General features: G+C 35.9%; 1 protein-coding gene across 3 annotated transcripts in view; it reads right to left on the reverse strand.

The window, feature by feature from the left end:
- Nucleotides 1-1,193: 1,193 nt before the first annotated feature.
- SPATA9 (spermatogenesis associated 9) overlaps nucleotides 1,194-24,489 on the reverse strand; it is a 30,837-nt gene continuing 7,541 nt past the window's right edge. For 2 of the 3 annotated variants that reach the window (XM_027037661.2, XM_015065459.3), the window contains exons 2-5: nucleotides 24,261-24,349; nucleotides 15,774-16,001; nucleotides 6,476-6,571; nucleotides 1,194-1,675 (exon numbers count right to left, since the gene is read on the reverse strand). In XM_027037661.2, the coding sequence (XP_026893462.1) occupies nucleotides 1,388-1,675; nucleotides 6,476-6,571; nucleotides 15,774-16,001; nucleotides 24,261-24,349 (701 nt within the window). In that variant the 3' untranslated portion in view covers nucleotides 1,194-1,387. Of the gene's footprint in view, nucleotides 1,676-6,475; nucleotides 6,572-15,773; nucleotides 16,002-23,257; nucleotides 24,237-24,260; nucleotides 24,350-24,489 lie in introns of those variants that run through there. The other variant, XM_053225040.1, reaches the window with a different exon arrangement.

Below are 24,489 nucleotides of genomic sequence, written 5' to 3' on the forward strand. Positions count from 1 at the left end.
GTACAGGAAATGTATGTACCATCACTGGATGGGTACATCTTCGCCTATTATATCAGGTGCTGATCCTCCAATGACCAGTCAGGTCTTAACATGTGTCCAGAATTTAAAACACATGGAAGAAACCTAAGTACCTTCTGCAGGCAAAACAGTGGCCCTCATTTGCAGGACCAGTTACAGAAGCATTCTCTCTCGGAAGCCAGTGGCAACAATGAGTAACATTAACTTGATTTCTGGTTCTAAATTTGTCCCTCTAAATCTGGAAATAAAAAATATCATATTCTATCCTTACATACAGAAATCTTCTGTAAGATTTCGAAACAATATTGTGTTTTATAAATTTATTATACGTGACTTACAACTCCTACCGATGAGTTATAAAAGGATTGATAACAGGCAGTTTCAAACTATGCAGCCTGTATATAGAAAAAAAAAATCCCTATTATCTCTGAAAAAGTAATGTATCATTTTGATACAGAGTGTGTTTTCCCTCCAGATAAATACAGTTGATCCTTGAACAATGCAGGGGATGGGGGTACCATCCCCCTCACAGTCAAAATTCTACATAAAACTTTGGACTCCCCCAAAACTTAACTACTAATAGTCTACTGTTAACCAGAAGCCTGACTGATTACATAAACAGTCAATTAACACACTTTTTGAATATTCTATGTATCATACACTGTATTCTTAAAGTAAGCTAGAGAAAATATTAAAATCATAAGGAAGAGAATATACATTTACAGTACTATAATGTATTTATTTAAAAAGATCTGCATATAAGTAGGTTTGCATAGTTAAAACCCATGTTCAAGGGCCAACTGTAATTGGAAAGATACTTTAAACAAATCAGTAATAAAAACATAAATGCATTATAAATATACCCATGTTATAAACCATAGCATAAAGTCTAACCCTCCAAAGGGTACACTTTCTTGTTCATTAAAAAATATCATATAGGGGCACCTGGGTGGCTCAGTTGGTTAAGCATCTGACTCTTGATTTTGGTTCAGGTCATGATCTCACATCTCATAAGTTTGAGCCCTATGTTAGGCTCTGCGTTGACAGCACTCAGCCTGCTTGGGATTTTCTCCCTCTCTGTCTGCCCCTTATTCATGTATGTGCACGTGCTTGCTCGCTCACTCTCTCTCTCTCTCTGAAAATATATAAATAAACTTTAAAATCATAGTCATACATAAATTCTACATCAAGATTCATTTTATTTTCTCCACTATATAAGTACTTGAGAATGACATTTTAGTAGTTCTCTACCCCTTTTCTAAAGCAGAGCATTAGTATATGAAAACTAGTTTCTTAGTTTTGTCAGTTGAAATGTGATTAGATAGATAGCTCTTAAGCTCCACTCAATGATATTTATGTTCAGATTTGCTCATTCATTCATTTCAGTGCATTGGTCAAACACAGAATGTAAAACCTGGATCTTGTTACTCAACTTATTGGCAAGAAGTTTGGAGCAATCCAAAATACTGTCTGGTTTCTCCAGTAATGACCTGTAAGGTTTTGCTTTGATTTCACCTTCATCAAACGTAGGTTCAGAAAGCACAGGCTCTGAAAAGGCTTTTCTAAGATTTTCACTCTCCTTTCTGTTTTGCCTTATGGATTCTTCTTCTTGGAAAATTTTCTTTACCTTCTCCAGCACAGCATTAACACAGACTGTCTAATAATAAAAAAATGTGTTTGAAAAGTAAAGTTTCTTCTTAAGCTACTGAACTTTCCACTAACAAATCCAATAAAATATTTAACATAAAGCCATTAATCTACTTAATTCTAATAAAGAAGCGCTTCCTTTCCTGGCACATGATAAACATCTAGAGATTGCTTCCTTGTTCTAAATATATTACATCATAAGCTAGAAAGAAAATTAAAGCCTGGTATACTTCAGTAAAGACAAGCTTTCCCTCTTTTCCCTTCAATTCATTAGTTGTCTTACATCTTTACTCCCTGATTTAATTAAACTCTTTTATTCTCCTGAATTAAATGAAACATTTTCTGGGAGATGAAATTTGTCACCAAACATGTTAATATCTCAAAGTAGGTTTTTGTTTTTAATTTTTCCCCCTAGACTTTGCTTATACCTATGTGTACAATTGGAAGGGCATTAACATTTTAGAAAGAATTTAGTAACCCAGTGGAGCAATGATTTCTAAACAAACACACGATCCATTTTCCCTCCAAAAAAAAAAAAAAATGCCATTCAGTACTTTAAGAGTGTCAAAACAAAACACATAGAGAAATATAACTTTGAAAATTGAGAACCACTAAGAACTATATCCAGTAAACTTAAAGTTTACTAATGAAGATGATGATGCCTAGTGTTTAAGACAAGTAACAAGAATAATGAAATCCACAAATATGAGAATACCTAACCAGCTTATTTTACCAAAGTGATGCCTAAAGCTGACATAACAGGCAATAAACACTTTGAAGATTTTCCTAAAGAGGGTAATGGAGAAAAGATCAAGGGCCTTAGATTGACAAGTTCTTCCTGACCTCCTGCCTCCTCCTCTCTTGGCCTGCATCCCACTGATTCTTTCCTTCACTTTCGTGTAGTTAGTATGTAGTCACCTGACCCTGTTCTAGCCAAAAAATAAAATAAAATATGTCTGCTGGGGGAAGGTCAGGAGGGATTTTTGGAAGTTTTTCTCCTATATAAAAAGGAAGGCTCTTCATCTTTTCCTCCTAATTTGGACAATGATATAGATAGGATGCCTGACCATGAGGTGACAAACCTAAGGATCAAAAACAACAAACAAGGTAGCAGAAGAGAAAAATGGAAAGGCCCTGGGTTCATGATGACATTGTAGATCCACTGTACAAACCTGGGAACCACCTAACTCTAGACTTCTAATTAACTGAGATATTTAAATGTCTTCATTGATGAAGGCCCTGGCAGCTATTTTTTGTTACATGCATACAAGTATATCCCAACCAGGACCTATAAAATTTTGAGGTCCGTCACTTTCAGCTGCAAACAGCTTCATTCATTTATCCCCATATGTGATCATTTTCTATGCCATGCTGTGAAAGAAGATTAGGAAGCCCTGTCCTATTTGATGTATTTCTTCTTCCCTCACCTACAAAATTTTATCTGTGCCCATTATAACCACTTCTACCCCAGTCTCCGAAAATGAAGGGTCTTGATCAAGATCAGTATCTATGTTTCTTTTTAACCTATAGCCTACCTGTTCTCTATTAATAATCCCCTGCCTTTTCAGCCTCTCGTTCTTGACTGGCTCTTCCCCTGCAACTTAGAATGTGCTCCAGTATCTTCCATCTTAAAATTAAACATTAAAAACCCCTGGCACCCTGTTTCCCTCTTGATTGCTATATATGCTGGCTTTTCTTGATCAAACCAGAGTCTCTATTCATGGCCTCCATTGTACCATCTCCTCTTCACTCTGAAACCAGCTTATTCCTGTCCTCCTTATCCTGTCGCATCACTGAAATAGTTCTCAAGATGTTGGCTCCAACATCTTTTGTACTAGATCTAGACACTTTTCACAACTTTATTTTACTTGACTTTTTCTGTTTATATTTGACACCTAACTGCCCACAACTTCCTGAGTCTCTATTTCCTTGACACTTTTCCTCCTGATTCTCTTCCTACTTTTCTGATTATTCCTTTTTTGTCTCCTTCACAGATTTGCTCTTAGCTCACCGTAAATGTTGCTATTTTTCACATTTCTTTTGACTTTCCATTTCCAGACTTTTCACTTTTTCCACTGTGGTTCCATACACAGGGCATTAACTTCCAACACGTATGTTGTTTGATTTCAAAATCATAACTCCAGCCCTGGCCTCTCCTAGACGTTGGGTTGGATACATGACCAATCATCAGGTCCCCCAAAATACTGTTTCTTTTACCTACTTAGAAAATTTATAGCATGACAAGTCATGTGGGATGATTTCAAAAGCCTTTGAGAAATTAGAGTTTAATTTTGGTGTTAGTCTAATTTGTTTTAGTTTTACCATATCTATTTCATTCCACCCATTTTTTGCAGCATTTTTGCATTCTAGCTCAGTTGGATGTCATTTTTGCATGAGATTCACATTTAAGATATTGAGCATTTCTCAAAAGTTTTAAATGCTTGTAAAATATTTATAAGTTCAGTTATTTAAAAAAAACTATGAATATGTTTAAAGTCCTTTTACTTTTTTTTTTTCAATGATGTCTTGGCTCTTCTTGACCTTTTTCATTCCCCTCTAAATTTTAGAATAAAATAGTCAACTTACACACCTGCTGATATTTAAATTGGGACTACAATGAATCTATAGATTATGGGAAAAACTGAATCTTTAGTATTGTGTGTTTCAATCTGCTAAAAAATATTAACAAAAATATATAAGATCTTGAACAACAACAAAAAACCCATAAGAATTATTGAGAAATTAAAGAAGACCTAAACAAATAGAGGGATAGACCATGTACAAGGATTGAAGGGAGGACTTTTTCTACTAGTTATCAAGACTTATAAAGCTCTTGTAAATAATACAATATTGAATCTAAGAATAGAAAAATAGATCAACTGAATAGAACAGAGAGTCTATAAACAGACCTGCATATATAAGGGAACTTGATATACGACAAAAGAAGTATTCTGGGGCAATAGGAAAAGTACCCCCCCCCCCCATAAATTGAGTTGGATCAGTTGGATACCCATGAAGGAAAAATTTGTTCCTTACCTGATACCAATTCCAGATGGATTATAAATCTGAAAGTGAAAGGTAAAATAACAAAGTTCCTAGAATATATCAGGAGGAATAGTTTCATGACTTTGGGTATAGGTCAAGATTCCCTAATTAAGACATAAAAAGCACTTAACATAAAGAAAAGATTAATACCTTGAACTACATTAAAATTAAAAACTTCTGTTTTAAAGACACTGCTAAAAGAGTGAAAAGGAAGTCATTGAATAAAAGAAATAACCAAAAGAGGGTTTATTCCTAGAATATATTTTTAAAGTACAAATCAATAATAAAAAGATAGAATAGAAAAATAGAAGACTTTAACAGAAATTCACAAAAGAGGCTATCCAAATGTCCACTTAGTGCATAAAAATGAACTCAATCTCATTAACGATCAAGGAAATGCAAACTAAAGCCACAATGTGATAATACTACATATCCACAAGAATCGCTAAAATGGAAAAGACTGACAATACCGACTGTTTGGCAGTATCTGCTAGACATGAACATGTGCATATTCTGATGGTCCAGTAATTTTACCAAAACATATGCACAAGAATATTCATAGAAACCATATTCACAATGGCCAAAAATACAAGTAATATAAAATATATAATAATAGTATATATTATGTAACATATTATAATTATATATTTATATTATTAATATATTTATGTAATATATAAATATAATGTTATGTTTATATAATATAAACTATATATTATAGTTATAATATATATTGTTATATATTATATTATAACGCTATATAATATTAAATTCATATATTATATAAAATACATCATATTATATTATTATAATAATATTATATTTACATAATAATATTCAATTCAAACCACAAAATGGATAGTGGCACATATATTGAATCCATATATGTTCTATATATATACACACATATATATATATTTCAACAAATGGAATAATACACAGCAATGAAAATCAACAAACTACTACTATACACAATAAATCTCATAATGATAATGTTGAGCAAAAAAGAATATACAGTATATTATTTCATTTATATACAATTTACAGAAAACTGTCTTTAGTGTTAGAAGTCAAAATAATGGTTACTTTTATATAAGAGGCAAGTAATTTGTGAGGGGAACAAGAAAGAAGCTTCTAGAATGATGATTACATTTTGTTTCTCAATGTGTGTGTGGTAGGTAGATTAATAGCTTTTGTGAGAATTCATCAAGCTGTGTAGTTTTCTGTCTTTGTGTGTTATACTTTTTTTAAAAAAAAATTTAAAGGTAAGTATAAATGGCAATGATTAAAAGAAAATAACCCCTTATAATTTATAAAACCCTTTATACTTTTGTCACACTTTGTAATGAACACTTTTGAATTACAACACTTGTAATTCAAAATACACTAATATTTGTATTCCCCATATCATGGACCTAATTGATGGAATGCTGAACTTTAGCCAACCATGGCACAATGGCTGAAACAAAACAACCATAGCTAAGTGAAAGTAAAACCAAAACATTTTGAACAAATCATAATAAACATTATAAAAATAATTTTAGTTATTTAAGCAAATTAGTTTTTGGTGAATTGACTTGGGTCAGAAATGGGTTGACTTTACCTCAGAAAAGTAATTTTATTTTAGAAGAGTAAATTTTTAATGCAAAATTGTGTAACAAGAGAATAGTACCTTGGTTTATGAATTTATAATATATATCTATATCTTTAACATACATGAAATAAGTATATTTATATCTAGATTGTAATAATTTTCTTAACTCACCAAATAAATTAGTGCTGCATATGAAGCATACATGATGCTAGTTAAAGCAGTCTTTGCTGGAAAAGAAATGATTTCGAACAAAGAACCCCTTCTGACCTGCAAAAACAGAAGAGTTTTCTTATTATAATAAAAGTTTTCAGTGTTACAATGTTAAATTTTACCATGTTACTGTAAAATGAGAATTTCAATATTTCTTTCCAAAAAAAGTTATCTACTGGATCTATCTGGGTTTTTTTCACATTCAGAAAATATTTTGGTTTATTTTTCTCTTTGTTTTTTTTTTTTTTTTTACAAAAAGGTACTTTCTTTTGCTATGACAGATCTATAAAAACCTATGAAAGATCTATAAAAAACCTTGCATTTCTAAAATCTAAATTACTTTAACTTTTTTACATTTAACAAGTGTGCTCACTAGGGGGTGCCACTGTGCATGTTGTTAGAAAAACAGTCTTTTCTTTGTTCAAATTCATGTAATCATCCTTTACTAAATTATTCACCTCTTCATTAGGCAAGCAGCAATTGAAATACTAAGGATTTCCTGCAGATTAATGACCTGCTTGGAAATGTTAATCATGAGACTGCTGAAGGCCAGCATTAACCTTAGATGAACATTAAGCTTCAGGGAATGCTCTGTGCTCACATCCAGCATGCATTTTGAAACAGAGGTTTACACCAATAACGAATTTGTCTCTCAGATGTTTCTAGCTTCAGGTGGTAGCTGTCCCTGCCTCAAACATAACAGAATATATTTAGTTTAAGGGAACTGTAGTCTCTTCTCGGTCACCTCTGTTGCCTTGAGTAGGATATGAAATGAGGACATTAGGAAAAACATTCCTTTCCCATTCAGCAGTGTAGTGGCAGTTAGCCATGCTCCTCTGAGGTAAGTGCCAAGACACTCAGTGGCTTCAGTAACTCCCAAAGGTACAGGCTGTAGCTAATAAAATCGTGTAAATACACAGTAAAAATGCATACAAACTAGAAAGAACAGCATGTATGTGTATGTTATTTAAAACATTGAAAAACTGGAACAATTGATAGCAGGACGGTTAGGTAAAATAAGCTGTATCTACTTAATGGCATATTATAGCCTTTTAAAAGGTGCTTCTGAAGGATGCTTAATACCACTTTGTTGAACAAACATTTGTATGGCACTGTGTTCTATCTAAGTGCTTGTAGTATCTTCAGTTTTTGCTTACTGCTACCACTGCGGAATGAAGAACAAAATTGCCCATCACAATTTACCTTCCTCTCTCCCTTAAGTGATTTATGGAATGCTGACGCCAAGAACATTCTCTAGCCTACTTCTAGCCTACTAGTTGAGAGATGGAGGTGGGGATGGTGGGGAGGAGTTCCTTCTCCTTCCTTGTTTTCCAGGCCCGTACTAACTCCTAAATACAGAGACAGGTAAGGGGAGTTTTAGCCCACACTCCTTAAGTGTGGAAAACTTCCCAGAGTTCCTGGCTTCTGGAAAGAGTTTCCAGGAAACAAAGCAGCTGCTGCTCTTTCCCTCTTGCTAGAAGAATCAAATTGATAGTGTGCCTTTGAATCCCACTATTAGGCTACAGGGAGACAAACATACAAGTAGAGAGCTGATGTTAGGAAAGAAAACAGATACACTCCAACAAAATGCCTCCTAGCAGAGTAAAAGATTCATGAGTACAGTGGGGGGGTCCATATTCAATAATTCGTAGGCCATATACAATAAAAGTAAAAGTGGCATCTGCATGCATGAGAAATTACCGTTTCTATTTTTTTCCAGATTTTTGTCCTTCACCTAAAGTAATTAAAACTGATTATTTTTCAAAGTTTCAAAATAGATTCTATATCTGATATACGTTATGCTTCTGAATGATGAATCTGTATATTGCTTAAGAGTTAGTTTTTCATCATTTTAATGCTTTTGATAAATACTTGCTATTCCCGTAACAAATCATTCCTGTGGAAAACACATTTCATCCAAAATTTATGTGGCTACTGGCAGGTAGCCATTTTTCAATTTTATGATCCACTTCCAATACATGTTTTTCATATATAAACCATGCTGTTTCCTTTTTGGCTTGTTCTAAGCAGGAATAGAGTATGATAAAACAAATAAACAGGAGACCTTCCTATATCAAAGGTTTTATTTAGATTACCTCAGCCATTTAAAAAAATTTATCCTAACTTATTGTATTAGTTTTATTTGCAAATTTGAAAGCATCTTGATATCAGTATTATGGCCATATATTTGTTTGAACTTTTAATATTAATGTTAATATGTGTGTAAGATATTTGGATATATAAGATATGTGGATAGGTTATATGGTCATACTAACATATCAGATACATGGATATTTCAACAGTAAAAACATTTCGATGTTTAATGAAATTTTGCCACATAACTTTGCCTCATCTCATTAAAGGAGTATCTGTGATTATCTTATTTTCAGTCATACTGAGATAAATCACAAAAAAGCAAACAGTAAATAGTTTAGAAAATAATAAAGATCCACTTATAGATGACCTGAAGGATAAAGAACCACCAGGCCCAACTTAGTTTATGTTGCTCAAAACCACCTTGAAGAAGGATATCCAGGGAGTAATGGGGGGAAACTTGAACTCCATGATTCACAAGTAAGTGTTGCAAGAAGCACTGACGGGTTAATAGGTCCAGAAAAAAAGTCTTTCCTGTAAGTTTGGAAAAGCTACATGACCATGTCTTTGCTTGAGTAAAACACAGTATTCATGAGCGCGGGGAAGCCTCCTAGCAGTGCACAGTAAAAAAAGTTATTTGACTTCGTTTACCCAGTATTAATATCCTCTGTAACATTGTTTTTGAATAAGATCTTACATAGTCCTATTAAAGCTCAAATGTCCCAACCTCTGGAGAAGTATGTCTTCAAGATTCCAAGTAGTCTACTTTCCAGGAATTGTCCTTTCTCCTCAGGTCTTGAATTATACCACCCAAGATTACCCCATAGGCTCACTGAAGACCTGTAGAGATTCTTGATATTTTTGAGGTTCACACATATTTGTTACACAAAATATGTGAAGTTTCAATTTAACCCCCAAACTGAAGTCTACCTTGAAGGGTTGGGGATGAGGAAAAAACTATACTTAGAAAAGTGTCTGATCTTCATTCTGAAAAAGGGAACACAAGTTCACTTGGATCCACATATATCACAGGCATTTTAGATGCCGCGGGTTTTCTTCCCCTTTGCCCGTATCTTGCCTACACCACTTCACAGTGCCTACACATCATCTCTTAATGCCACTATAAGGAAGATTCTATCATAGGAAGAGCTCCTGGTCCTGTGGCCCTGCACTGCCCTGCCAAAGTCAACAACTGTGTCTGGGAGCTGACGTGTCTTGGCTGGAGTCAGCATTGAAGCTGATTATCTAGGTCACTGCAGCCTAAAGTAGCTGCAAGTTTTACTCATCCAGACAGCTTACAAGGCTAAGCAGATGCACCATTCCATAAGTACTGATGCTAGGATGTTGAAAACTACCAAGAAATATCTAACCAGAGTTTTCCATTCCGGAGGCCCTTTTAGGACTAGCAGATATCTTGCTATAATCTCAACCCTGCATAACCTGGAAGGATTTGAGGAGCAACTTGACTCAGCACCGCACCCATAAAGACAGGTGCAAAGGAAGTCTCTTTCAACAAGATGGCCAGCTGGAGAAGGCAGACTTGAACTATGTGCTCATGTTACAAAAGCCATTGGGATCTCTTCAGGTCACTTGCATCAATTGGGTCTTTGGATAGTTCATATTGGGCTCAAAATCTTTGAATATGTTAACATATAGAAGACTTACTCTAGGTCTGAGCACAGAACCAGAAAGTCAAGGGAGCTCCTGTAACAACATTCATGCTCTAATTATCTTGAGGAGACTATTACTGTATGCTTCATCCCAGACCACATCAGAAGGCTGAAATACTATCCTAGTCATAGTCAGTGTCCTAATGAAAAAATGCTTCTCTATTATGTGTTCTTGAAGGAGTAATCTGACTGGCATTCCCAGCTACATAATATCCAACAAGAGTATTGGTAGAACCATTTAAGGTGCTCTATGTACAAAAATATCTTTCTATCATTAATTATCCTCAGATCAGTGACAAAACAGAGCACATAAAGAGGATCTTTAACACACACTTTCAGATTATCTAGTCTGCTTATCTTCCTACATAAAATGATGTCCTCCATGCATCAACAAGCATATCCCCTTGCATAGCAATTCCAGATTTCACTCCTTTTACTTCTCTGCACACCAGGAAGTTCTACCTTGACACAGGCAGCCTGGCAATCCTTGAAGGAATTCATGCTGGAATCCACTCTGGGTAAGCTAAACTCTGTCACTGTGGAAAGACAACCAAGCAATGTATATACCAGGGCTGGTGTAACTCACTCGTACTATGCCACTTACCTCTCTGGTACACTGACACCATGGATATACTCCATTCCCATACCAATCCAGTGACCTCCATCACACTTCTTGCGTTACTCTGTTGTTACTTTCACTCTCTAGGCCATTGTCTTCACTATTCATACTTCTATTCCCTCCTCACTGAGACTTTTATATTTGAGATATGTTGTTTTCTTGCTTGTTACAACTTAATTTCCTCTCAGCGGCAATTCTGATTCTCCACCCTAACTAATACATATTATTGAAGTATAGCTTATTCCTCATTCCTAACCCTCGAGGACCCTGGAATCTCTGACCGAAGGCGGTTCCCACTTGTCTCACTCTTGCGATGTGGAACTTCTTACCTTTCCTAAATAAGTCATGTTCTCTCTCACCTTAGCATCTTACTATACGATGTTCACTTCTGGGAATAATTCTCCTAGTTCTTCACTTGCTTAATATCTCCTCCCTCAAGATCTGGTATTATCTTCTCGAAAGCCTGCACCAACTACTCTTTGGAATTACATGCTCCTTGTTGCCACTTCCAGAGTACACTTTGCACTCTCTGATTATGCACTTACTACACTCCACTGACACTGCTTATTTGCCTATCGTCCCCACAGTCCATATAGGGCAAAGGCAAGACATCTATGAATCCTAGTATCTAAACTAGTGATCTTACATGTCGATTTTCAATAAATATGTGTTGAATAAATGGAAAAAGTAGAATAATAATTCACTTACTTCCAGAAAGAAATTTAATGGTCTTCTATTAAAACTCATAAAAAAGATACTAAGCAAAGCTGAAGGATATCTGATTCTAGTAGTATGGCAGACTGAGCTAATGTGGAACTCCCTCCCCTTCCCCCACATACCTAGAAATTTTATATAAAATCAAACTCCAAAATGTAATACAAGACTGCATTTGGAAAAAAAAAGAAAAGAAAAAAATAAGGAAGGAAGGGAGGGGAAGAAAGAAAGAAAGAAAGAAAGAAAGAAAGAAAGAAAGAAAGAAAGAAAGAAAGATTGATTCCTGGAGTGCCTGGGTGGCTCAGTTGGTTTAGCATCTGACTTGATTTTGGTTCGAGTCATGATCTCATGGTTCATGGGATGGAGCCCCGCATCAGGCTCTGTGCTGGTGGTGCAGAGCCTGCTAGGGATTCTCTCTCCCTCTCTCTCTCTCTGCCTCTCCCCCTCATGTTCTTTCTCCCTCTCTCTCTCTCTCTCTCAAAGAAATAAACATTTTTTTTTAAAGAAAGATTCCCTGTGCTAGGAACGAAAAGGTGGAGCAGTAAGTGTGTGAGTATATTGCCCAGCAGGTATGAAAAAGAGGTAAGTGAAAGGAAAATATGAGGAAGGTAAATAGACATAAAGAATAAAATGAAAATGTCCAAGGTATATTGAATAGATATTCCAGAATAAGAGATTAGAGAAAATGAGAAAGAGGCAATATTTGAACAAACAATAGCTAAGAATTTTCTAGAATTGAAGAAATTATCCTCAGATTCAAGAATCACTATGATTCACAAGGGAAAAGCATTTTGACAACAGCTAATACAATTGAAGATGTGCATCCCTCATAACCCAGTAATGCCTCTTCTAGATGTACCCTTGGAGAGCATCTTACACACATGGATAAGGAGCCATTTACAAGAGTGTTCATTGAAATACTGTTTGTAATAAAAACAGTTGTGGGATACCACAAACAAAATAAAATAATAAACCATAGCTATTCATATAAAAAATGTTGAGTACAGGTGCCTAAATGGCTCAGTCATTTCAGTGTTTGGCTCTTGATTTTGGTTCAGGTCATGATCTCATGGTTCGTGAGATTGAGCCCTCTGCTGTCAGCACAGAGCCTGCTTGGTATTCTCTCTCTCTCCCTCTCTCTGCCCCTCCCCCACTCGCTCACACGCACGCTCTCTCTCAAAATAAACGTTTGAAAAAAATGTTGAGTGAAAAAAGAAAGTTACAGAAAGATGAGTATAGTATATCATTTATATAAATTTTAAATGTATGAAGAATAATAGATTGTACAAATGTAGTGAAAATATGAAAGTATGCATAGAAATGCTCACATCAACTTCAGGATAATGATTTCCTTTGGTAGAGAAAAAATGGGGAATGGATTGGGACATAGTTAATTATATTTCTTTTTATAGAGGAGATATCTGAAGGTAACATTGCAAAATATTACTACCAATTTAAATTTGGATAGGACTTCTGATAAACTACCTTTTATATGTTTTGAAATATTTTATCAGTAAGAATTTTAAAAATTAAAGCTATATTCTAAGACAATTAGAACAAGAGCAAAGGAGAAGAAATTTCATAGGTGTTGATTTTGAAATGATGTCAAAGAGACTGTCACAGTCAGCATATGGACCTTGGACAGGTCATTTACTCCATCACCCTGCTTCTCTCACTTCAGGTTCTTGGAATAAGTTATCACAACTAAGCTCTAAATTTACCTGTGAAATTCACTGTCAGGGCAAAAAGGCAAATGTGTGATGTTTCTTAGTTCTTATGACTAGATAAAAGGAAACACAAATTCAACTAGAAAGATAGATTATTTTCCTGCCATTGAATCTTCATAAGTATTGGAAGACAATTCTTCCATGGATGTCTCTCATTCCTGTACAGATTGGACCTTCTGAACAAAGCACATGTTTGAATAGGAAACAGTTTTTGAAGCTAGAGAAAATATGTTACTCTGGAGGGATTTAGAGGTGTACTTCCCAAGAGCCTTCAACTTCCCCCTCTGGAGACATTTGCTTCTCTCCCCAAACCTCTCTGTCTTTCTCTCCCTTCCCACCCCTCCTCCCAAGGCTGGGCAGATACACCAACATCCTTTTTTTTTTTTTTTTAAGTTTATTTATTTATTTTGAGAGAGAGAGAGAAAGTGCAAGCATGGGAGGGGCAGAGAGAGAGGGAGAGACAGAGAATCCCAAGCAGCCTCTGCATGGGGCTCAAAACCACCAACTGTCATATCACAACCCCAAAACCAAGATTTGGACGCCTAATTGACTGAGCCACTCAGGTGCCCCACCAACACTCCTATAAAAGCTGAGTCTCCTAATTTCAGGCTCCTCTCCTGTGATGCAACTCACTATATGCATAGGTATCATGTGGCTCTCATCACATTGTCCTGAGGGAACTGAGGGGGTATGGGAATGACACAAGACATTGCTCTGGCTGCTGCTTTTGCAGTAGACAATAAACAATCTCTGTCCCTGATTCAAGGGAGTCTTGTGTGTCTGTCAGTCGGTCAGTGTGTGTGCGTGTGTGTGTGTGTGTGTGTGTGTGTGTATACCTGTGGCAGGCTAATTTGTTAGTTTCAAAAGAGTGTAAAATCACAGATTCTTCTTCAGTTCTAACTTACCAAAGAGGAGCAAAAAGAAAGATTAAATAACATAATGGATAGTGTCTTTAAACGTGATTTCATAATAAATACAGAAATATTCTTCAAAGAACACTTCTTATGTCAATTATACAGCTCAGCGACATTTCTTTCTGACAACCTAAAGATACAGGAATACTTAGAGAAACCAGTAGTTAACAAACACAAAGCATTTTTTACTTTCTCAAACATCAGGTATTATAAGGGAGCTTTTTATAATTGCTATCTCAAGCAATTCATAATTGAACTATCCAGTTATTTCTGAAAATGTTAAAATCTTTGATTAAAGAGAGATTCCTATGTAATGGATATTGTGTTGATTCTAACAATCCATCATCCATTTGCTTGCTCATCTTTTCAAAAGAGCCCAAATTTTGTCTGATGATTCATCCTTTCCCCCATTCTCTGGTCATGTGATCTGGATGGAGCTCCAACCTCCACTGCAGAGAAAAAATAGGCAATCAAGTCCTAGGCCAGTCAGTGCATCCCATTTCCCTGGTTTAGAGGTAAGCCCACCTCCAAGAGTGAAACTCAGGACTTGTCTAGGAATGCTGGGTCAAGAACTTTCATTCTTTGCTACTCTAATTGAACCTGGAAGGATGGGAGTCCTGGGAAAGCTGCAAATCACCTTGTAGCCATGAAAGGAAAAGTCAGTCCGGGAATGGAGTCTACACAGAGGAAGTAGAGCCAGGAGATGGGGGAAAAGAGAAAAACAGGACTCTGAAGGCATCACTTGAGCACCTATATATATCCTGAAGCCTCATCTACTCTGGATTGCTCAACTATGTAAACTAATACATCTTTCTGGCTTAAATCCGTTTGAGTGAGAGTTTTTCTCCCTTCAACAACAGAGTCAAAATGACCCACTCTGGGGTTTAGGTACCAGACTTGCAGGATTCCAAATCTTTTGTAGCAAACATTTAGAATGCTTTGAATAATGCCCAGATGGAAAAACTCAGAGTTCTACCCCATAAAGTTTAGAAAAAAGGAAACTGGTCCTGAAAAAGTTTTAAGAGCTGCTGTCCTTAATGAAATATAACAGACCCTCAACAAAGCCATGTAGAACATGTAATTTGAAATATACTTGGATGTTGATGGGTCTATCAAAATGAGTTTATAGTTGAATGTACTCAAATATGTTAAGTCAAACAAAGACTTTCTTGGAAACATAGCAAGGTTATGAGGAAAAAGGAACAAAATTATTTTTAAGGCTTGTTATACGATTAGTTTTAGGTTTGCTATAAGTGGTAATTTGTATGCTAATATTTAGGTTGAACCATCTGAAATTTACAGTTTCATATATTTAAGTCACGTAACAAAGTAGGAAAAAAGTCCACATTACTTCCTCTTTCAGATGTACTTTAACCAGAATATATATGCCATATTGGAAAAAGGCCAAACCATTCCTTATCCAAATATTCGTGTTTTACATGTAGGACAACCAAATGTGCTACATTTTCATTTTTCAGATCTTGCAATTTCATATCTTGTGCACATGCAGTATTGACTCACCTGCATGTTACATACGGGTTGCTTTTGTACATTAAGCTCCCTCAGCAAACGATGCGATATGTCCCTTAATTCTAAAAGTCTACAAGCAAGTTGAGGCTGCAGAAGTTTGGCCACTGATTTGGAAGATCTGGATATGCTGCTTAATCCTTGAATTAATGTTCCTCGGTTGATCTTCGCTAGAGCAACAGCCATTCTGATTTTGGATGGGTTTCGCATGGGTTCTCTTTTCTGGAAAATAAGCCTCTGAAAAGTGACTGATGTGTGATTCTCCAGTGGATCATTAAAATCTACTTCAGGCCGAGACCAAGTACCGCATAACAGTACATTATGCATGGTCCTATGCATATACTCAGTGTCTGATAATTACATCCCACCCCATGTACCTAAATCTTTGAATAAATATATGATTTTTGCCTTAGCATAAATATCTAGAATTTAAGTTACTAGCCAGAAGATCTACATTTTTCATTTTTCTCTCTGCGTTTATTTATTTTTGCATTGATTTTTTTTAAGGGCACTTTCAAAACCAAACAGTTCTTATTCAAATATTATTCAGTGTTTGAATAATTCAAACAATAATTCTTATTCAAAACTGTTACAAATATTTCTCCAGTTTACTTTAAAATCTTAAGTGATAATGCATACATACATAATGCATTGTGCAATGTAAGAAAATAAAATATCCTATATACTAATAAACAAGCTTAAGGAACTTTTACTTGTAAAAACTTAAAAACTCCCATGAACATTCTGACAGAAGAAAATCGTGGCATTAGCAAAACATATGACATGTAGATCTTTCCCTGCTGGACCAGAAGGTGAACCACAGAGAAATTACTTACAATGCGGTTAGACTGCATTCCAGGCAACAGGCAAGTATAGTTGCCATTATTCCTTTAAGTAATTTTATGGGCTATTCTGGCTTTTTTGTATGTGACTTAGGGGAAACTAATGGTTCATAACACAAATAAGGAACTTTGAACCTCTATTTATTGAGTCTAAATATATAAACACAAAACATCTTTTACACGGATTTTTTTTTTTTTTTTTGGTCTACAATGAGCAACATGCATTTGTTGAAGAGCTAAAGTACTATGTATCATTTTTATGCATCAACTTTTGTGCATCAACTTTAAATGCATCAACTTTTATACTGAAGAAATAATTTTATTATTGCTGTTTTTGTCATTAAAGTTGAATACTCCTTTTACTGTTGAGCATTTGTCATTGGAGATAACCAAAAGCTGTTCTAGTCTGTCAATGGGGATGTATTTCTGCAGATCTGGTGTCTTATTGTGGTTTAATCTGTTAACTTTACTGGGGTGCCTGGGTGGCTCAGTCAGTTGGGCATCTGACTTTGGCTCAGGTCATGATCTCAAAGTTCATGGGTATGAGCCCTACATTGGGCTCTGTGCTGACAGCTTGGAACCTGCTTCAGATTCTCTCTCCTTCCCTGTCTGTCCCTTCCCCTCTCTGTCTGTCCCTAACTCGTGCTCTCTCTCTCAAAAATAAACATTAAAAAACTTTCTTAAAATCTGTTAACTTTACTGAAAAAGTCCCATTAGCCTACCTTTTGTCTCAACCTTCCTAGTCAATACTAACAGTCCAGAAAACAATCTAAGTTGCGGGCTGCTAGAATTGCTGCAATTCCAAGCCAATTTAGGGTAGAGAAACCCTTAAAAGTAATTATGTGGTGGGTAAAATAAGCAAAATCACACACAGGTGCTATCACTTGATATTATATCTAGGTTTCGAGCACACCAGGGAGAGAAACCACAATTATCTGCCATAGCCAAAGCTCTTGCACATACAGATTCAATTTCTCTTGCGATCTTATGCTTTGCTTCGCTGATTCTTCTTTCCCACTCCTCCTTCAGTTGGAGCAGCTAGAATGTCTAGTTTTACTTCTGATTACAGTTTACTGTGTTTTCTCTCATAATTTATAATCATAAAGTGAGGCATAATGCCAGGGCAAACAGCAGTGGGACATGCACACTCTACTGAAATTTCATCTAATAGTCATTCAGTGTATTAAGGACTCTAATTTTTGCAGATGCAAGACATTAACATTATGGAGCTTCCCTCTCTGTACTTTGTGCCTTTACAAAGTCTTGGTGGTCTGTACTTGTTGGCCTGGATTCACTGGCTTTATTCGGATATTTCTGTTAACTAATCTTAATTCATTCCCCCAAACACTATACTAGATTGATCCGTTCAAACTTCTCCTCTTTTATAACATTGCCTTTCTAAATATTTTCCTCTGTAGAGAAATAAGTCTATTTGTAATTGATAAACTGTTAATCAAAATTCTCCTGTAGGATCGTATCATTTGAATTTGAATATCATTATAAATACAGCATTTATGATAAACGGTATTTTAAAAAAATTCAAGTGTGCATTACAATAATGCTTTAGTGCCCTTTGCATATTTCTCCTTTCAGTATTGTCATAAATTCATAGCTTTTTCCAACAGACTCAACCAGTTCCTAATTAATATCATCTTTGTTTCCTTTTAATGCTGAAATAGTTACAATTTGATGACTTTGCTTCCCTTCATGATTTTTACATTGCTTTCCTTTTTCAAAACTTTCAGTTACCTCCGAAACAAATATTACCTCCAGCAATAAAATGTTTCTGACCCCTTTATTTTTCCCTGACACAAAGCATACAATCAACTTGTTCCCAAGAAGACCATTACTGCTTTTAAGAATAGTATTAGAAACCACAGGGTGCCTGGGTGGCTCAGTCAGATAAGCATCTGACTTCAGCTCAGGTCATGATTTCACGTGGGTTCACGTGGGTTCACGTGGGTTCACATGGGTTTTCGTGGGTTCGTGGGTTCACGCCCCGCCTCAGGCTCTGTGCTGACAGCTCAGAGCCTGGAGCCTGCTTGGTATTCTATGCCTCCCTCTCTCTCTGTCCCTCCCCCCTTGCACTCGATCTCTCTCTGCCTCTCAAAAATAAATAAACATTAAAAAAATAGTATTAGAAACCAAATCTGGATACTGGGGTGAATATAAAGTGGGGTTTTTGTGACTTTGAGAATAGGAAGGTAACAACAGAGGCTACTTAACAGTCCTTTAGATGAAGAGTAAGATGTTCCTCTTTTTAAAAAAGCAAAAAAACAAAAAAACAAAAAAACTCACTGGAGCACCTGGGTGGCTTAGTTGGTTAAGCATTTGACTCTTGATTTTGGCTTACATCATGATCTCACAGTTCATGAGACTGAGCTCTACATTTGGCTCTGTGCTGACAGCGCTGCGAAGCCTGCTTAAGATTTCCTCTCTCTCTCTCTCTCTCTTTTGCTCTTTGCCCCTTCCCCCTTAAGATAAATAAATAAACATTTAAAAAATACCAGTTTATGGTAATGATTCCAATTCACTTTTCAGTGAATTTTTATTTTTTTGATGTTGTTTATTCATTTAAAAAAAATTTTATGGTTTATTCATTTTTCAGAGACAGAGTGTGAGGGGGGAGGAGGAGACAAAGAGGGAGACACAGAATCTGAAGCAGTTTTCAGGCTCTGAGCTGTCAGCACAGAGCCTGACACGGGGCTCGAACTCAGAGATCATGACCTGAGCTGAAGTCGGACGCTCAACCGACTGAGCCACCCAGGCACCCCTCATTTTTGAGAGACAGAGACAGAGCACAAACCAGGGAGGGGCAGAGAGAGAGGGAGATACAGAACCTGAGGCAGGCTTCAGGTTCTGAGCTGTCAGCACAGAGCCCGATGTGGGACTCGAACCCATGAACCCATGACCTGAGTCAAAGTCAGATGCTTAACCAACTGAGCCACCCAGGTGCCCCTTCAGTGAATTGTTGAAAAAGGCTCCAGTAAAATATTTTAAAATAAAAAGTTTTTGTCCTTTTGTTGAGCTACCAGCTTTTCCTTTTGTCTACTATCTATGCTATGTATTTTCCTCCCAAACTATGTGTGTAAATTTAAATGTTGACCCCAAATTAAGAAGTGCTCATTTCTTTTCCCTGGGTTGTTTTGTTTTGTTTGACTCCTGGCCTAAGTATCCTGGAATTGGTTGCAAAGTGTGCAAGTTTAGATGATTCTTATTGTCATTATCATCACCAGAGTACATTACCAAATGTATGAAAAGATATTCCAACTCCCCTCACCAGCATCACCAGGCAATGTTCATTTATCACTAGAAACCTAGCATCAGTTAATCAGATTGTTTTGAGAATCCTGCTCCAGATTTCACTATTTGACCTCCATTATTTGAATGTATGCTGCTTTCCCTTTTTCTTTTCTTTTTGTTTTCTAGAGCCATGCCCATTTCTCTAACATCAGCAGTTTTCATGCTGAACTCCGATTTCCATTACATCAGCTTTTTACTACTCCACATCCAAAAAACCAGCCTGTCAGCAAGTCTCATTCAATTCTTTCTCTGAATAGTCCTAGAATTTGACCACTTCTCACTATGCCCTCTGCCAGCACTCAGTCCATTCTATTTATACTATCTCTTCTCCAGACTAGTCAAGGAGCCTCTTCAGTGGTCTCTCTCCTTCTCTCCTTGTCTGTTGCCATTCTACTCCTCAACACCTCAGCCAGAGAGATACAAGTAAAACTTAGATCCTATCTTGCTTTTCTTTTCAGATGCTTCAGTGGCCTCCTAGTATGCTCAGTGTAAAAGCCAAATTACAAATGCTACAAAGGTTGCCATTTTTTTACCTCTCTACCCTCATTGTCTTTTTCTCTCCTTTCCTCCTCACTAGTTGTTGAGCTGGTTAGGTATACTCCCACCTCAGGGACTTTGCATTAGCTATGTCATTTGATTCTTCAAAGGTACCAAGGTCTGCTCCTTGGCTTCCCTCAAGTCTTTCTTAAGAATCACTTTCTCAGGGCCTCTGGGTGGCTCAGTTGGTTGAGTGTTTGGCTCTGGATTTTTGGCCCAAGTCATGATCACAGAGTCATGGGACTGACCCCTGCATCAGGCTCTGTGCTGAGTGTGGAGTGTGCTTGAGATTCTCTCTCTCTTTCTCTGCTCCTCCCCCCGATCATGCTCTCTCAATTAAAAAAAAAAAGAAGTTAAAAAAAAAAAAAAAGGAATCATTTTCTCACTAAGACCCTCTCGGTCATCCTAACTTAACAGTCAGTTGTTTTCCCTTTTCTACCCCTATTTCATATTTCTACTATATTTATTCTTCTTCTTATACATACCATTAACATAAATAAACTTGTTTCTTGTTTTTCTACCTGACTAGGATGTAAGTTCTATGACAGCAGTGTTTTATATCCATTTGGATCACTGATCTTTTCCCAGTACCTAGAATAGTGTCTGACACAAAATAGAGTGCTCTAAATATTTGTTGAAATGAATGAATGAATGAAGACTATCTGAAAATAGATTAATAGAGAGAAATAAATATACCAAATATTAAATTAGGAATCACCTTGAAAGTTTTCAGTGTACAATGTGCTCTGTAACTTTCACAATTATGACAGTGCCATAACAACTCACCAAAAACAAAAATACAACTTAATTATAGAACACTTTAGTTACACTCCTATTCTCATCATATTTAGAAATATCAACACCATTAAAAGTGATTTCCAGACATTATAGGTGCAGCCCCAAGAGTTTTGTCCCACATGTTCAAAAAAAAAAAAAAAAAAGCCAAGAGAATTCAGAAAAGTACATCAACAGCTATAAAAATCCAAAATTTAAATGGATTCTAATATGTTCTATTTACTACTCCCAATTTTATAGTATAAGGCTAAATGCAAGATAATTACAGAATAAAACACATAATCACCTTTAATAATTAAAACCACAAAAATTGACCCTATTTACCACAAAAGATTTCTCTCATTCAAGTAAAAGTTCATCTGAATTAAAACTTTTAGTTCCCTAATTGTAGAATACAGTTTTCACTTGTTCAAATGTAAAAGTTTAATATTTTTAAGTCCTCATGAAGAAATCAGTTGCAATTGGCAAGTGTAAACCTTTAAAACTTACTTCTTGCTAAAGGAAGTGGATACTGAAGGTACTGGGATATGGGTTTGACTGAAGAACACATGACTTCAGAAGCCACGACCTCAAGCCAAGAGCCTAAAATTAAATTTTCTCAGCCCCAGGAAGAAAATTTCCTTCAAGTCATTAGTCATGAAGAACTATTTAAGAACCATTATTCTTGGTATGTCCCTCTATACAAATCCCACCAGACATTTTGTTTGTTTGTTTCAGGCCAACAAGGTGGCCTTTTCCTAAATAAATAAATGCATAAAATTTTTAAAAAGAGAGATTTTAAAAACTAATCATGAAATCTAGAAACTCAATTTAAATTTAATCATGAAATCCAACTCAATTAACTAAAGCCCCCTAAGTATTGTTAAAACCACTCCTTTCAGCATGTTTGGGAACTATGGATCATTCCCAAAAAAATAAAATTTGCAGCATTTACAATCTGACCTTTTAAAAATAATTTCATTATCCAAGCATTAGCATTGTGTTCTGAATAATTTATTGTTGAAGTACAAGTAACTTCCATCTGTACAGTATCCCCTAACAACTTGGGTTTTCTTGCCAATCTCAGCAACACATTCTTCATAGTAAAATGGTGGGAAAAGTACAGTGTAAGTGTTTTGAAAATGAGAAATAAAGTAACTATGCTTATATTCTTCTCTGAATGAGGTAAAGTTCTCATAAATAAATGACTTCAGTGACTTGGAAATAGGAACTCAGAGTTCTTTCTTTGGGATCAGAGTATCAATCTATTTCACTATTAAACCAAATTTATGGCTCAAGTGATAATAAGGTAAGTCAGAGGGTAGGAAGAGATGAAGGGAGTTGTGAAGAAAGCTGCAACTTCTTTCATTCTTTAGTGTTGGCAATGGTGAGAGAATCACAACGTGGAAGCAGCAAGAGGGGTTTCCAGACCAGTCTCTGCCTTCCTAGGATTCACCTTGAGGCTTCCTCAGGAATCATTGCCACTAGTGTGCTAGCCTTAATCATTTTACATTCTAGACCAAGCATGGTCACCTGCCCATTTCCTACCGTAATATTCCAGAGCATACTCAAGAAAAATGTCCAAAAAGATTTGTCTAAAAAGATTTTATACTAAAACTAGGGGAGTGTAAAAGGGGGAAACAACTAGACACCGAGTCTAAGATACAGATTTATAAAGTCTGATTTGCTGTCTGGCGGACCACCATCTGGATGCCATCTTCCCACTATGTATCCAGATACCTGCACTTCACCATCATCCCTCCCCAAAGTCTACACCAAAAACCCATACCATTGGTTCCGATTTACTTGATATTCTGGGAACATGTTATGCTGTTTCATACTTTTTGACCTAAGTGATACTGCTTCCTCTGTTCCTATCCACTTACCCTATCCCTTTTTTCACTTAGAAAATTTATAATCATTCTCTGAGACCCAATTTGAGCATCCTTCTTCCATAAATCCTTCTCTGACCATTCAGAATGGTAGAGCCATTCATTCCTCAAAGATAAATGTACCTCCTACCATGTTCCAAAGACAATTACTTGTTTACAGTTCCAATTGACTCCACTAGATTAAGCTCATTGACTGAAAGAATCCTGTTTTATCTCTGTATTCCCTGTCCCCAGTCCCAACCAATAGGTAAGTATTTAGTAAATGTCTGATGCCTGGTGGTCTGGATGAATGGTTAAAAGTGGTTCTAAGATCCCTCCTTTGGAATGAAATATATAGACTTTGGGATTACTATGTTACTCAGAGAGTTTTTTGGGTATATTTCCAGGTTTTGGCTATGATCCTTATGTTTGACATTGCCCGAACTCTGATTATCTGGATAAGGAGGTTATTACCGTACTGTGTAACTTTACAACATATTCTATTCTAACTGTGGTCTAGATGACTAAAATACACTTATCCATTAAGAGCTGTGTACTTTGAAGTAAATTATGTTACAAGATATTACTTTTTCCTGATCAGATATCTTTTCAACCTATCCACTCTCCAATTCCCAATATTTTATCTGTTGCAAATTCTTTTGGGAACAGAGGTTATACAAAACATATGCACATATGCTTTGTTTAAATTGGTATCGCTATTTTCTTTCCACATTAAAACATATACCCATACCATATTTATGTTTCTATTACTATAATTCATATCAGTTTTTTCACTGACTTAATTGCCATAGATTTTAGTTAAAATATATCTAGATATGTTTCTGATTTTATATTAAGCAAATCTTAAGCAAATATAGCAAACTACATGCATTGCAATTGTGGCTATAAAAAGGTTCCAGATTTCCAGTCTGGAGATAGATTTATGTATCTATCTCACTTCATTGTCCGCCATTTCTCTGCTTTCCATAGACTTACACAATGAGTAAGATTTGAAATTTGTTTTTCTGAGACAAAATTAATTTTTTCCTAAGCTACAGGCACTGATCTCAAAATCAAGCATTAAATAATTGGTATGATATTAAAAATTCAATATACTTTTTGTAATCCTTTTCAAAGTTATGAAATCACATTACCTGATCAGACCGTGATAATCTTAGGATGGTAGGGAATTCATCTTTAAACTCATCTAGAAGGTCCATGATTATTTTCTGGATCCCCTCGACTAAGACCAAAAGAAATTGGGGTGGGGGTGGAGAAAGCTTAACTAAAAACATTCCCTAGCCACAATTCAAAAGAACATGGGACACTGGGTCCACTTTGTAAGTGACTGGGAAAGCAAGTAAACCCTAGGGAACTTTATTC

This window comes from Acinonyx jubatus, chromosome A1 (genome assembly GCF_027475565.1).
Source record: "Acinonyx jubatus isolate Ajub_Pintada_27869175 chromosome A1, VMU_Ajub_asm_v1.0, whole genome shotgun sequence".
NCBI classification, from domain to species: domain Eukaryota; kingdom Metazoa; phylum Chordata; class Mammalia; order Carnivora; family Felidae; genus Acinonyx; species Acinonyx jubatus.